The following is a 16,426-nucleotide window of genomic DNA, read 5'->3' as shown; positions in this document are numbered from 1 at the left end:
ATTGATGGGCTACCCACTTATCATCATATAAGATTCCCACTTGATTATGTTACAAGGAAAAGGAAATGGAACGGAATTAGGTGAGGGTTCAATTCCTTAATTATTTTTGCAACAAACAATCAAATTATTGCGTCGTAGACGATTTAACTTGTATGGATTGGCTATGCAATTAATGAATTAAAGTGGAGTTGCATGCTCTGAATTGGCAAATCCTTCTAGTTATTAATGAAAAAGAAAACTGAGTTTGGTGCACACCATTTGCTTCTACTCCTCCACATACAGACAGCTATAGGGACAAACTTTATGCAAACAGTATAACTTTGATGAAGGGTAAGATGAAGAAAACAGTAAGAGCTTGAAATTTATATTCCAAGTTATGCTTAAATGTGGTCAAATATTGTTTCAAGGGTTGGAGTTTGATTCAAAATAAAACTGAGTTACTCAAAAGTAATTTACTTGGTAAAAAATCATATATTTCATATTTAAAATTAATATTTTTAATTCAATTTCATCAATTATTCAAACTGATGATGGAATCTAAGTCAAATATTCTTTGCTAAATTCAATGTCATTACCCATAAATTTTTAATGGACATTTATAGCTATTAGCTCAAATTTTACGGAGTCCAATTATAATGTTTAGGTATTCTTTATTATAGTTTTGACACATTGAGAAAAGTTATTTAGATTGAAGCATGTTCTTTTATATGGTATGATTATTTTATTTAGAAGTTACATGATATTTGGAAATGGGATCATAAATTAGAATCTTCAAAATTATAAATCCATAAAATTCGTGCATATTAATATTATTTTCAATGTTTTTACTGTTGTACATATCACAATAAATTAAAATATCTATTTACTTATCAAAAGTTGAATATGAGACCATGAAAATGGTAAGAAGTAAGAATTACCACCTAGATAAGGTAAATAAAGTAGCTAATGCTCATAGTATAAAATCTGTTGGGAATATGGCCATAATTATTACCTCTCATAGGTAGATTTTGAAAGATTTGCGGACAATAAATATTGATATACGAGGTTCTAGTGTCACAAGATTAGAACATCTTATTAATTAAGTGGTAAGTTTACTCTATCATAATTTAAAGAATAATAGATTTGTCAGATTCCATCTTGTAAATATATCTATATTTTGATTTGTGGCATGAAATTCAAATAGGCAAATATTTGATTTAAGTATAAAAATAATCTAGTGGGGATTGGATAGAACAGAATAGAATTATAGAAATGGATGGTAGGCTACCCATTCAAAGGATAAGGAGCATGCATTTTACCTTTACTTTTCAGACTTAAAACAAAACAAACAGGTAGTGCCTGAGCAGATTCTTATCAAGAAAGCTTCTATTATTCAAATTTATATTTCCTTGAAAATCGATTCATCCCAGACTTTTTAAATATTTAATTTCCTCAATTATGTAGTCATTTATATCATAGTGAAACCAGCAATTGGCACTAGAGTGTCAGAAATGAGGAAATCTCCACGCTATAATCTATTTTAGTCTTTTGAATATGGAAGTGGATCATTGCCAAGAAGCCAAAGCCAATTAATTTGTCTGTACCACTTTTTCCCCGTGGAGTAACAAATCTTAGTAGAAATAACTAAGCTGAACTAGAACACGTTTTTCCTTGCTTCTTCCTTAGCGGGATCCTAATGACACTAGCTAATGAAAATACAAGACTGCAGCAGTCAGTACAAAAAATCGAGAAGAAATGAGTGTTCCACAGTTGCAGAACAAAGAATCACACGAAAACAAGCCAAGACCAACACAACAGCTTCCTTCCATTGCAGATTCATCGGCACTTCCTCACCACCTTCTCAGTAGTGTGCACTTGTTTGTTCACTTAAGATACATACAATGGATAAGGTTCAGTAACAAAATATATAGAAGGTAAAGATATTAGTAAAAGCAAAATCTGCGTATGATTAATGAGTATATTACTAAATTAATATAACCTTGGATAGATGAGTGTCAAGCGGCTGATGCTAGTACAGAATTAACGTGAAGAATACGGTGAAAATACTTGCCATCCAAACTAATATTTGTCCCTCGGAACGCAAATGTAGTCTTGCACGAAGAGCAGAGACTCAGCAAGACGAGGACGAGGGAATTAGCAGACAATTAGGAATGCAGTCAAAGTTTAGTACAATCACAATAGGCATTGGCAAAGTTAAGTTTCTCGTATGTATGCAAAGTTTCCCGTTTAGATGGAATGCACGGTTTTCTGCTGCTGCATTTTCTGCCCTGCTCCGTCCCTTGATTCTCTTTTGATTATGTTTTGTTTTGGAACCGCATGGTTTTTATTTTGGAGTTTTCTGTTTTTGAACTTGATGGCTTTCCTGGGTCCCTTGATCAGCTGAGCCCAAGCCATCCATAGTTTTTCTTGCAATGGGCTTTGATCAGATCCACAGCTTTGCACCCTCTTTCAATGAATCTCGCATATTTAATTAAAAAAAGGTGGTAAAATTGGGATTAGTTTCATATAATTTCATGTGCCCAATATTACTTGAGTGACCGTGGGCCATGAATCAAGCAGCCATTGGAGAGAGACGATAACATCAATGGAAACTTGGCTGACTTAATCAGTGGCTGATACACTAGCAATACAATATGTTTGTAATTGGAACAGTAACCACCCAACGTGAACGTCAAAAGTCAATGGGGGAGACGATGTGTGTGTATACACACATATTTTCAAGAAAGACTAGGATTACTTATTAGGGCTGTGCTTGGACAAACCAAGGATTGAAAGTATAAGATCGAGGGAGTGAAAACAAGCAATGATCCAGGATAAAATGCGGACTGCTCTTGTGCTCAAATAGGGACCTTGGGCTATCCCCTTTTCGAGTTATTATCCTAGAACCTGCTGAAACTGAAGCTTTTATTCCTTAACTCTTAAACTTGCGCCAGATATATATATATTCATTCAAGAGATTCATATAAGATTTGGAGGTTTAACATTTCCATACAAAATCATACATCATTGAACATAATTCTGCAGCGAACAATTTATTTTCCTGAATGATAGATGGGTAAACAAAGCAGACAAGTATCCACCTAGGGAATAAAGTACTGATAAGTTTTACTAGTGCATCGATTATTTCAATCTTAAGCCAAACTTACTATTATATTATATGACTTATGATTTGACAGCTAACTCGAAGATTTTCTTCTCAATTAGCTTTGAAAACTTAGGTGCATCCCCCTGTAGCAAACCCAAGCCTCCCACCAGCAACATCGTATACCACTTGAAGTGTCTTTTGCTGTGTATTACCAAAGATCCCTATATCTGTGTCATTATTGTTGCGGGCAAACGCTAGGCACACTTGTGAGATACTTCTAACGAAAAATATTCCCTCAGCTGCAATAGGTACCTCAACACCCCCGCTGAAGAAGAAGCTAATCTTAGGTACGTTAACTGAAGAATACTTGGTAAAGTTATAGCATGTGTCCAGCAGCTTTGAAGCTGGTGCCATTGGATATTGGCTCATCTGTTTCTTAAATTCTGAGCTCAGTGCCGCGTAGGCTGTGGGCGGTAGCCGGGTGATGACAGTTCCAGAGTCAATGATGGCACCACCAGCAGTGAAAACAGAGGCTGCAATTGATAGTTTTTGTCCACCAACACTTATTCCAGTAATGTCAATTCCGTAAAAGGCTGAACGTTGGGAGACTATGGACAATGTTATGAATTTTACGGATTTTGAGGCACCAGTGTCGCCAAAACTGAGGAAACCAGTTGAGCTGGCAGATGACGGCAAGCAATAGGAGAAGACTCCCTTGTATTTTAAGGCTGTTTGTGAAGGTAGAGATAATTTATCTCGTCCAAGTCCTATCAAACCAGCAGCTCCTCGGAAAAGACCTTGATTGTTTTGGCCACAGCCAAATAGAAAGTCCTTGAATACATCAGCTGATGTCAAGGTGAGCGTTTCTTTAGCAAAGAATCCAATTGAAAAAGACATGTCTCCGTATTGAATGCCATAGACACAAGCAGACGAACATCTAGGTTTAATACCTGAAAGCATATAATATAATAATTAATAACAACGAATCAACGATTCTTCTCACACGAGTAGCCGCATTCTTGCTCATAAAACTTTCGTTTCCTTTTTCTCTACATGAAAATTTATCTCGGCAAGTTTGTCATGAAAGTTACCTGTTGCAGAAGCCAGTGAATTGCAGGTTGTTGAGTTGCATGAAATGTTGGAATATGTTGAGGATTGGGAAGGAGCAAACACTGGATCCAGCTGTTGATAACAACTTCCTGCGCAAGGCTGACATTGTGTCCATGTGATGTCACTTCCAGTATCAAATATGAGAGTTAAATCTTTCTTCGGGGTGCCTAGACCCACGGTAACTACGTAATTGCCTGACCCCACCACGCTACCATCCTTGGCAGGGAGGTTGGTTGCATCAATCTGGTCGACATTGCTCGAGCCTGAGCTCCTGGCAAGTTTCAAGTGAATGGACTTGACCCGGGCTTCATCTTGTCGAAGGATCTCGGCGTCAGTGGGGATGTTTGCTTTATCTTGACGATGGAGTTGGGAGCATGGACCATGCTTGTGGACAACTCGTAAAGATGACTTTTTATTCAATTCTGAAAGTGGAAGCCGTGCATCACATATGCATTCCGATACCAGAATGTTTTAGTAATTAAAGAACAATGTACAATTAATCTACTAATTAACTCAACTTTTGATGATGGAACAATTGGATTAACATCGTTTCACGTCCTTGCCAAGTTGATTCATCGATTATTTACTATAAATTGGTATTATTAAAGATATTATGTTGATTCAAGTGACTGCCCTTGGCTAATTAATTAGACTGAAAGATGTCTTAACGACAAATCAGCATGGTGTTCCAATAAAGAAAGTCAGGAAATCCATACGCATATATAGGATTCTGAGATTTAAGGTGATTGGAGGTTGAAAAATATTATTTAATTAAAAGCAATTAAAGGAGTAGAGTAGTAAAAAATGTTGTTTATTAATGTGCTTGGTAGAAACTAAAAAAGATGGAGGAAAAAGTATTTCTCTTTTTATTAATTACTTTGTATAATTAGAAATTAATTAACATTTAAATCAAAATTAAATTTGATGGAATTTGAACATTTCGATGATTTCGTAATTAAATTTTTTTTTTGTAAATTTTAACTTTTTAATTATTTGAGAAATTACTTTCCCAATATTATTCAAAGTAATTAAATTTTCATATGCTAAGGAAAGTAATTTTCAAAGAAAAATTATATTTTTCAAAAATTAATATTTTTAGATTTATTTTGTTTGGAAACCATTATTTGAATAAAAAAATTGATTTGGATTAAATCCAAGTCTAATTTCATAACAGTTAAAATTTGGATTTTAAAATCCATTTAAAACTTGGAATTTTCAAAATTAAAAATTGATTTAAAAAACATGAGTACTATTTTTTTCTCTTTTCTTTTGCACTTCAAAACCGAAACAATAATTAATTAATTTTACTTATAATATATCATCAACAAAGTTCAAGATTTTTAAAATTGGACTGATAGGTGAACCAGTCAAACTATCAGTTCTTGATTCAATTAGTTCGATCGATCCAATCAGTTCAATTGAGCAAATTATTAAAAATAAAAAACAAATAAATTGATAAAACTGGTTCGACTATTAGTTCGGTCGGTTCGATTGGTTCAACTGGTTCATGAGCCCACCAATCTAACCCCTTATTCCAGACTAGTACCCCGATCGATTCCCAACCCAATCAGTCTGATCGACCAGTTCGATTCTAAAAACAGTAACGAAGCTTCATGCATTTAACTAAATACAATATAAATATTCAAAAAAATTATACCATAATTCTCGCCATTTTAACTTATAAATCCTTGACTTTCAATTTATAATATTCATAATTAGGCCACCAGTTTATTAGTCCAATCGATTTTGTCAATTCAACCGGTTTGGTCGATTTGACTGATACGAACGACTTTGCCAATTCATCCTATTTTATTAAATAAATCATAAAAAATTGGTCCAGCCGGTTCAATAGCCCAATCAATCAGTCCGTATCGATTCTCAAATCAATCAGTCCAATGCCTTTATCCTGGCCGGTCCAGTCCAATTCAAACAACAATATTCAAATCCTAAACAATTAAATTTAAAAAAAAATTATGAAATCTAGATCTAGATTTAAATTAATTCAAAATCTTGAATTTAAAATATCTTAATTCTAAAAAAATAAAAATAAGTAATTCATAAATCATTAATTTAAAAACTAAAATTTTGAAATATGAAAGACTACCTCAATAAAAAAAATCAATTAAAATCATAACCTACCCACTGCCTCCAAGGGCTACGATTTCAAGTTCAGAACTACGTACGTACTACGTACTTTTGAGGATAATTAACTTTCCTTTATTTTTTTTCTTTTAGCAGGAAATAAAAGTATTTCAATGATAAAGGGAACATTCATCATCAAAAATAAAAAGTAAGTAATAATATTGTCTCAAAACGCAGACAATTATGCTAAAGTTTCTTAGGGATTGGCAAAAGAGGGTGTTAGAGGAGTGGGTAGAAGGTAAATGTGGAGTTTAATGGGCCGCAGTTCTTTCGCTTTGCATGGAGTGCTTCCATGTACGAGTACAATCAAGAAAGACAATCCCGCTGACATGATGCTAGCCAACCAGCACAGGGGACTCAACAATAGCATAATGTTAGCGAGTGATTTTGCTGTGAAAACCTAAAGTAATTGAGTGGTCGGTTAGTGTGGGAGAGAGTAGTTGAGGTAATTAACCTTTGGTTGCGGGGCTGCAAATAGAGGAGGGCAGAAGAGAAGTGACTTGGATCGTATGGCTGTGCTCAAGGTGGTGGCTCTCTGCAGTTGCTCTCCGTTCCAAGCCATACCCCTCCTTCAAACAGCAGACAAGGCATAAAAGAAGATAAGCAGAGAGGAAAGTCGGGGAAATGATAGTGGTACCCATGGTCCAGCTTAATTTCTCATCTTCCAACCACACTCCATTATATATATACACACATAGATAACATGTGAAATTTCTTTCCTAATATTTCTCTACAATTTGATGCAGTTGCAACCTAAAAGCAATATAGTTAGCTTATAAAATCCCTTTTTGGGCCATCATAATGTAATTTTAGTTTGTAATTTTTAGGTTGTAAATTAATAAAAGGTTAAATTTTTGAGGTTTGTTTAATAGATGAATTAAACAAAAAGAATTTATTTATTTATTTTCATCGACAAGTTTTTTTTTATTTCCTTAAACTTCGTTTAATAAATAATTTATAACTAGTTATAGTTTGATTAACATATAATTAATAATATTCATAAAAATAACATTATTTTTTATGTATTTATTAATTTATTAATAATATAATTATCAATATTTATTTATTATTATTTTATATAATACGTTTATTTACTATTCATGAACATATTTTTAATTATTCGCAAAAGAAATTCAATTACTTTAAATTATTATACACGTCAATGAAAAAATATAAAATATATATTTATTTAAATTTTATATAATAAAAGGTTTGGTTATAATGATAAGCTTTAACATTTAAAAACTACAATGTGTGAAGTTCATGTTCTATGATCTATCTTTAAAAATAAGACAAAAACGTTTATTATAATAATATGACTTACTTTATGAAAACAGAGTTTAACATAGATTGGAATGATTCTTTTAAACATCCAATTATGTCATGCCACATCATATTTTTTAGAGTTGATGAATAATATAATACATCCAAAAACATCAAATTAATTATTATTACTATTTTTAACTCTAAAATTAACAAAATTGAAATATTTTTTTTATAAAATTCTAAAACTTTAAACGTTAAAATAATGATCTTTTCTTTAAAATCTTAAATCTTAAATTCTAATCCACTACACCATAAATCATAAATATAGTTTAACAAAAAAACCATAAACCTTGCATTACTATTAATTGTTTGCTATTTTTATTTAATTTTTTAAATTAATTTTATTTAGGGCAGTATTTAATACCACTGACAATGTATTTTTTTTATTCCACAATAAACTTTAAAAAAAATATTTATTATTTTAGTATTTTACTACACCCCTATAAGACATTACTCTATTTGTGAAATTTAAAAATTTCACTGACAGTATATCAAATATTTTATTTTTTATTTAATTAATTAAGGCTAGGATATTATTAAGGAGAATTGATCTAATGTTAGAAAATACATGGTATTTATTAGAAGTTCTTTTAAAAAAATGAAATGGAATATTTTTTATTGGATAACTAAAATGTCGCTTTTTGGTATTGTCTTAATGTAAAATATATATATATATAATTGAGAGTAAAAGTTGTTTGAGATTATCACGATAACAGTTTAATAAAATTTATAATTTTTAATATTTTTTAATTAAATTATAACATCAACTCATTAATTAATTTATAACACCACAATCAATCAAGCATTTCTAAATTTCGATTATAAGACAGAGCCTCTTAAATATTGAACAAAAACGTTATTGGAGAGGTAAAGTGACTAAAACCAAAAGTCAATAGTCAGTTCATATACTAATAGTGGATGCAACCCGCCCGTAATTTCCACCGAACAAAGATGTGAACCGAAAGTAGTCACTTTCTAACAATTTTAAGGTTTATATTTGACAGTTCATTTTTTTTTTAAATTTCTCAAGTGTTTTATTATTAAATATTTAATTTTTATTATATCCTAAAATCACAAATTTTAAATTTCACTATTATATAATTTTTCAAATTTTAATTTATGAGAATATATTAAGAAATATCAAATTTCCATCTGAAATTACTGATCCTCAAATATTATAATGTACTTCATTTGAATAAATGTTGAAAAGTAACTTTCTAATTAATGTATTGCTTATTTATAAATACAATTACATTCCTAACTACAAAATCATAAAAGTGTTTACTTTTAAATTGATTTAAGTATTATGAAATTGAAATTGTATTTTTATTTTTATTTTTATTTAAAATAAATAATTTAATATTATTTAGTATCAAATAGACTAAAGTACACGTTATTTAATACAAAATATTGTTTAAGAAATTAATTTAAAAATTTTATATTTGTTTCTTTCAAAAATATATATATTTCTTTTTAAAATCAAGGTACTTTTTAATCCGTTTTCTGATCCTTTAAATATATTTTTTGACTAAAAAATCTAATTCTTTTAGGATTGTGATTGCTTCCCGTAACACGGTGATCTTCAAATTTCAAACTTGAATTCTCCCCCAACGAGTATAATATATCTTATCAACACCTGGTAATAAATATGTACTAATTTTGATACCAAATTTATTAATTCGGCTTTCTCGCGATTTTAATAACACTTTCTCATTTTTACGGAGCATTTATTTTCTTTATTTAATTACTTATTTTGCATTTTTTAAGCTAATGAAAGGGTATTTATATGTTGTTGATGTAAAGCTAATTGTCCCGTTGAGTAAGAGATTTGATGAATCGCATTCAACATATACATTTAAGAATTATATAGAGTTTTAATATAATTGGGAGGGTGTACGGAGACAATTGTTGATAGTCATATAAGACGAGATATAGTCTTTGTACAAGGGTTGACTTGATTAAATCATCCAAAGTGGTTGATTTAGCCAAATACTATGGAAAAAGTGAAGCTATATAACAATAGCGATCACCAAATTAAGGCTAAAATCACAAGAGTGGAAGGGAAGCATGACATTGGAAAAAAAAAACACAATTTTAAGCAATTTCTCTTCTTTGAGAGTTTCCACGTTGGGTCCTACTTAACATGACATTATCTACGTTGGTTGTCATCCATTATCATTTGGAAAATAAATAGGGGGTAGAACTTAGTATTACTGCAAATTTTGACATGAAGTCATTGACGTATGCCGAATGCCAATGGCCGCAACATGCGCACCTAACAAATAATTGATTTTTGGAGTCTACAGTTAATTCAATGTCCGATTTAAAAATATATATTAAAAATAAAAAAAATAAGTTCAATTAATTCAATCGCTGCTTTAACCGATTCCTCAAATAATTGATTTAATCCATCTAATCAGACTAATACCCCAACTAATTCTGATCCAATCGACCAATTCAATCAAGTTTAAACAATATTAACATTTCGTTAAATACTTAAAATAAATATTTAGATTATATAGTTGTCTCGAAATAAATAGAGTAATTTAGGTTTTCTTTTTTTAGTTTTAAATGTGAGTAAAAAGACAATTGATAATTACTTTAATTTTTATTAAAAAATTGTTAAATTTAAAAGCAATTTAGTTGCTATAAATACAGTCATCCTTGGTTGAAGTTTAAAAATTAAAAAAGGTCTAAAATCTAAACAAAATTAAAATTTATTTTCAATAAAAACTATAAAAAAATTAATATTAAAGTTAATCATTTATTAAATGTATCAACTTTTGGGGGGCATTTTTGTATATATATTTTTTTGGTGTAAAAAAACCTAGTAATGATTTAACTTTTCTTGATAATTATTAGAAAATGTTATAATTAAAATTTTGAATTTTATTTCATAATGTTAATTTCAACAATTGATAAATTTGACAAAAAATTGATAATTATCATCGAATTTCTAATAAAATCTTTAATATTTGCAAAAATAAGAGTAAAATCTTGAATTGGACCGTTGGGTGAGGGTCCTCCGTCGATTTGTTAATAATCCAGTATTATTAGTGGAAATTTTTGACATACACGCATGCCAATTGTCAATGGAAATTCAGTGCGTAACATTCGCACCTATTAAATAATTGACTTGATCGAGTCTACGCTAGGTCTCCAAAGGTTTAAAATAATAGCATGAGTTAATTGCATCATGATCATTATTTTAAATTCGTCTTTATTCTCAATTTATTAATTTTATATTAATAACATCTTTTTTTGTTACTAAAACTATTAATTTAATTTTTAATTAATATGTGTGATTTTATATAACATAACTTTAAATAAAAATTTTAAAGAAAAATGGATATTGTAAAAATAGATGATGTATAAATCTTGATTTTGAGATTTTCAAAACTTTTACAGAACACACCCTCTTTTCGAAACATTTTATTTTTCTTTAAAATTTTTGTTTTAAATTATGTTGCATAAGAGTTTATTTGTAATTTCCAATCATTGAAGGACCTAATTGATATAACATCGATAGATTAAAGATATAATTAAAACATTTTAAAGTTTATAAAATGATTTAGAATAAAAATATTATAATTTAAAATATTTGATGCAATTAACTCTAATTAAAATAAGCACCTAAGAGTAATTATATTACAAGGACGATAGCAAATTACTTTCTTTTATGGAGTAATTTAGTTCCTATATATTAAAAATTAAAAAGTGAGTTAAAAATAAAATTAATGACCGATTTAATTATTTCCATTAATAAATTATTAGGTATCAAGCAATTTTGTTCCTTTTAAATTAAAGTTGATTTTGTAATTATCTATATCTATAATATATATAAAAATATGAGTTTAGAAAATTTTTTGAATGGACGAAAATATCATTTTTTATCATATTGCTAAATTAACACTTAAATATAATCATAATTTCATATAGTAATTGACGAGAATATTACCAAACACAAGAACAAAAATACCAACAATAAGAGTGTATTTACCACAAAATGTTTTCTCTAATGGACAACTATATGTTGCACTATCTAAAGGTGTTTCAATGTCTTCATACAAAATTTTAGTCAAGTCAAACGAGAAAAGCAAGTAAAAAGAAACATACACAAAAATGTGATCTACAAGGAAGTGTTATTACAAAAATAAAAATAAAAAAATACATATACAACATTTATTTTATAATTGAAAAAATTTTATTATTTTGTGCATCTATGATATAACTAATTTATTTATATCGGTTTTCTAATGAGCTAAACAATGAGGATTGAAAGTAAAATTATGATTCTAAATATTTTTAATATTGTACTGTTACTTATAAAATGTCATTCATTTTAATTATTTTTTTTACATTAAATATGTTAAATATTTTTTGATCTAGGTCTCACGGCTCGGACCAGCTCATGAACACTTTTAGGCCTATTGTATAAGTTAGAGTAAATTGTACAAAACTTGTTTAAATTATGACTTAGATTTTAAATCGATTTTCAATTTTTCAAATGTTTTAATTATATTTCTAAATTATCAATATTATATTAATCAGGTCTTTTTATTATTAAAATTGTCAATTTTACTTTTAAATGACACACCATATTTTATACAGCATGATTTAAAATTAAAAAATTTAAAAAAAAATCTTAAAATTTTTAAAAAGAAGTTGTGAAAAATCAAAATAAATGAAACCTCAAAACTTTGCCACATAAACTAAACTTAGAAAGTAAAAATCAAAACCAAAATGAGATTTGACTATTTTTTTTATAATTTATAGTTTTACTTTGATTTTGATTTTTTTTTTTTTGAGTTTATTCGGCAAAATTTTGCCAATTTGTTTCTGTTTCTGCTTTCAACTTTTAAAAAAAAAATTAAGGTTATCCTTAAATTTTAATTGTAAATTATGCCATAATATGACGTGTCACTTAATGATGAAATAACTGTTTGAATAACAGAAAAACTTGATTATAATAATCTTGAGAATTTAGGATGTAATTAAGATATTTTAAAATTTAAGGACCAATTTAAAATGTGAATCATAATTTAGGGACATTTAATAGAATTTACTCTATAAGTCATGCCAATTAATATTGGTGGAATCTTCGGGTTCAGTCAACACGGTCAGCCTTGTTTACTTATTGCTTCTCAAATCAGTTTATTAGACAAAAATAGGTTTTTTTTATCAGCAAAGTAATGGTAGTTGAAAAGTCTAGTTTCTTAACTTTTCAAAAGTTAGTTTGATTGCTAAATTATAAATTAGTCCTTCAGATATATTAATTATAAATTAAAAACATATAATCATATACTTAAATTAAATTTTATAAACAATTATATTAATCATTTAAAAATATTTAAAATTTACATTTTATATATTAAAATATTAGCAATGTGTTACCATTTTCTTTTTTACAACTTTAGTTTAATATTTGTTAAGGACCAAAATAATAACACAACATCATGATACATTTAAATCAATCATGTTTATTTGTTATTTATAAGAGTTATAGTTACGTGTGATTTTAATATAAAAATATAATTTATATATATTAAAATTAAAATTTAAAAATAATTTATATTAATTACTTAAATATATTTAAAATTAATATTTCATTGATTGAGTCTTAACTCAATTAGCATGAGTATTATTGCCAATGCAGGAAGACATGAGTTCAAATACGCCTGAAGCGTATTATCCTCTTATTTCTGGGCTGGGGAGGGGCTATGGGTAGTTCTAGATATTGTATCAAAAAGAGCAAATATGACCAGAACCTATAATGAAATTGTTCAAAAATTAAACAAAAAGCATTTAATATTTATGCTTAAATGACACTAAGATAAGTGCAACTTAGCAAGCAAATGCCTCTAAAATGATGGCAAAATTAACAATAAAACACCACCAAAACAGTGAAAACAGTAGTAAGTTTTTTTTTAAATTCGGGCCAAGCCTAGCTAAAAAATTTACTTAAGGCTCAGCCCGTTTAGAAAATAGGTCTTACTTTTTTGCCCAAACCTATTTTTTGAGTCTATATTTTTTACTCAAATCCTCCCACTTTTTTGCCAGCCCATGATCAAGTGAACCAAAACTAAAAACACTAGCCAAATTTGAGACTAACATGGAAAAAAAAAAGTATAAGGATTAAGTTGAAAAAGTTCCAAGTTTATAGTTATGAATAAGATAACAAAAAAAAAACAAATAGTTATGGGCTTTAGGCTTTACCTTGGCCTCTTGGGCCTAGAGATCAAAATATACAAGTTTAAATACCATGAACACTAACAACATGATGAAAATAACTAAGTTAAGGTGACGCTACATGAACACTAACACATGAATACAGATATTATTACAGGCATTTATTAACATATTAAGGGCCATTATTTGAGATTGAACTGTAAGACAAAGAAGCCATTAATTAGTAAAGGAGCAAGACTGTCGGATTTCCCCTTCATTATCTGTCTTCACTTCAATGGTAGTGAGCTTCAAGAATGACTCTCCCCAACTCCGGAAAAACCTTTCTTCATTATTTGCAAACTCCTCTACTTGTTTCCTTGTTCTTCCATCCTCTAGTAGAATAGAATCTGACTGAAACAACCCTTTGTGGGCTAATAGGTTCCCATAATACTGATTGTCGAATGCAAAGGATGTCTCGGGATCGTTGCTGACGGTGTTGGATGTGCTACTTCCACCTGCTGGACACTTTCTGATGAGCTCTTTTGCGTAGGTAATGTCTAGGGATGTGTCAACCAGCCTGAGCTTTCCCTTGGAGTCCTGTTGGAACCGATCACTGAAAGCACTACAATGAGCTAGGCCTATTGTATGAGCACCTGTAAGGCCAAATTATGAAGCCATCAAAGCCTGAATCAAGCTGAAACCAACTATATAAACTACATGTATACTATTACTATTACTTTATTCTGCATTTATGATTTTAATAAAGGATGTATGATTTGCTTTTATGTATTTAAATACCTGATAATGTAACAAGATCATCTAGAGACAAGCCTTTAGAATTGAAGAGCTTTATCATTTCATCCATGGTAAAGCTAGTATCGACTATATTGGGCCTGACATTAGCAGAGTTTGATATCCTCCCATCTTTTCTCCCTGATGGAATTTGAAATGCAGGTCCGCCCGCCTGCTCCATGGTTACTATGGTTAATCCCACAACCGAAGTGCAGATATGGTGATGAAAAAAAAGTGAAGGGAACAGTAACTTAAAGACGTATAATGAAGATGAGGATGGGAAATTTTACAATTGCAACTGCATCTCTTGCAGCCAAAGCAATAATATCAGCACAAGAAACGGTTCCAGGGCAGAAGATTTCGAGCACCCTTTTGGCTGAATCGATAACTGAAAATCCTCCGAGAGAGGTATTAGCTGGATCACTTCGCTCTGTCCCATTTCCTTGTAATAGTACTGATGCATCACAACCCTGAACATGACACTTAATTTAGAAAAATACATCATGCAAGTTTCAAGGTGATAAGGTGTCTAATCACCATTGGACTGACCTCCACGAAACAGTCATGGAACAACAGGCGAAGTAGTTTCCCGGGGATGGTTGGATCATTGGAGGAAGCTGCCCTTACAGTGTTGCTCACCATCAACTCTGCAGCGGGACATGATGTTGCATAGAAGTTGAAAGAGAGGCGACCAAGTGAAGGACAAGCAGCAAAACAGAAGAAAACAAGAACGAGAAGATTGCAGAGATTAGATGTTGGGAGAAAGATGGAAATTTTGGACTCCATGGAAGCCCTGATTGTCAAGCATAAGTGCAAAACTAGTAGTGGCCGTCAGTTTTAAAATATTTATACCGAGAATGATCCAATTAAAGTAAGAGGCTTTCAAATGGCCAAAGGTCGCCATGCCCCCATGAATTTCCTCTAGTTAAAGCTGCATTTATGGCTTAAGCTTCTTCTGTCAGAGAGGTAGATGGGTAGTCATGCATTTAGTTGCACCTGGCCGAGCTCCTTCACATGAAACATTTAAGATCACATCCACTTCTAAACTGAACTGGTGTCTTCATTAAGTCATGGTACTAACTAGTTTTAATATTACTACAGATTACTCCTCAAAAGTAGAATAACTTGTAAAGAGATTATTTCATTAATAAAAAGTAGAACATGAATAGTTTGTAGGAATCCAGGCAAAGTTATAGAGGTTTGGAAAAGTAAACTGTAAAGAACAGGTTAGAGTTGGCAAAAGCTTAACCTCTAACGATTCCTTCCTCGAAATGCTACATCGCAGTGTTAGACTGTTAACGTCGTAAAGGAACAGAAATTACAGATTGTGTACCGATGACAATATGCAGTGCAACCAATTTTGTCAACCCTGATTTGGCAACCATTGGAAGCTTCCTGTAGACCACATTAATTTTGTCTGCAGTAGCCATTAATTCGAAGGACAAAGGAGATCGACCCTGATTGCTCAAGGCAAAGCTACTCTTGTATTCTGTCTGCATCATGGATTTACCTACCGGCACTTATACCATGAAGAAACTTATAAAAGATACCCCCGCCGGATTTCGATGAATTCCCAGGGATGGCTCGATTTTTGTCTTCCATTAGTCGGGCTTTGAGGGGTCATTGCCGTTGAATTGACCAAATTCTTAGGGAGTCTGGCTATGCGCTCGAAAAAAGAAAAAAGCATAACAAAATTTTTAATGTTATGCGAATACCAAAAATTTTAACGCTTAAGTTCAAAATTTTGATATGCGCTCTCCAAATTCACTTCAAAGCAGCTTTTGGATTTTACAAATGAAGAGA

General features: G+C 30.4%; 2 protein-coding genes across 2 annotated transcripts; both read right to left on the bottom strand.

Annotated features, from left to right (window-relative positions):
- Positions 1 to 2,983: 2,983 nt before the first annotated feature.
- LOC121217597 (aspartyl protease family protein At5g10770) lies at positions 2,984 to 6,990 on the bottom strand. The gene is made up of 3 exons (XM_041093247.1): positions 6,792 to 6,990; positions 4,177 to 4,617; positions 2,984 to 4,035 (listed from the first exon to the last, which is right to left on the bottom strand). Exons 1-3 carry the CDS (start codon positions 6,976 to 6,978, stop codon positions 3,215 to 3,217), a joined length of 1,449 nt encoding a protein of 482 aa, XP_040949181.1. The 5' UTR covers positions 6,979 to 6,990; the 3' UTR covers positions 2,984 to 3,214.
- Positions 6,991 to 13,941: 6,951 nt separating this feature from the next.
- LOC107906803 (peroxidase 46) lies at positions 13,942 to 15,888 on the bottom strand. The gene is made up of 4 exons (XM_016833920.2): positions 15,173 to 15,888; positions 14,914 to 15,093; positions 14,630 to 14,795; positions 13,942 to 14,484 (listed from the first exon to the last, which is right to left on the bottom strand). The coding sequence occupies exons 1-4, from the start codon at positions 15,407 to 15,409 to the stop codon at positions 14,069 to 14,071; spliced, it is 999 nt and encodes a 332-aa protein (XP_016689409.1). The 5' UTR covers positions 15,410 to 15,888; the 3' UTR covers positions 13,942 to 14,068.
- Positions 15,889 to 16,426: the final 538 nt, after the last annotated feature.

Source organism: Gossypium hirsutum, chromosome D05 (genome assembly GCF_007990345.1).
Source record: "Gossypium hirsutum isolate 1008001.06 chromosome D05, Gossypium_hirsutum_v2.1, whole genome shotgun sequence".
Lineage (NCBI taxonomy): Eukaryota > Viridiplantae > Streptophyta > Magnoliopsida > Malvales > Malvaceae > Gossypium > Gossypium hirsutum.
Note: the sequence above shows the minus strand (reverse complement) of the source record. Positions and strands in the feature narration are given on the sequence as shown.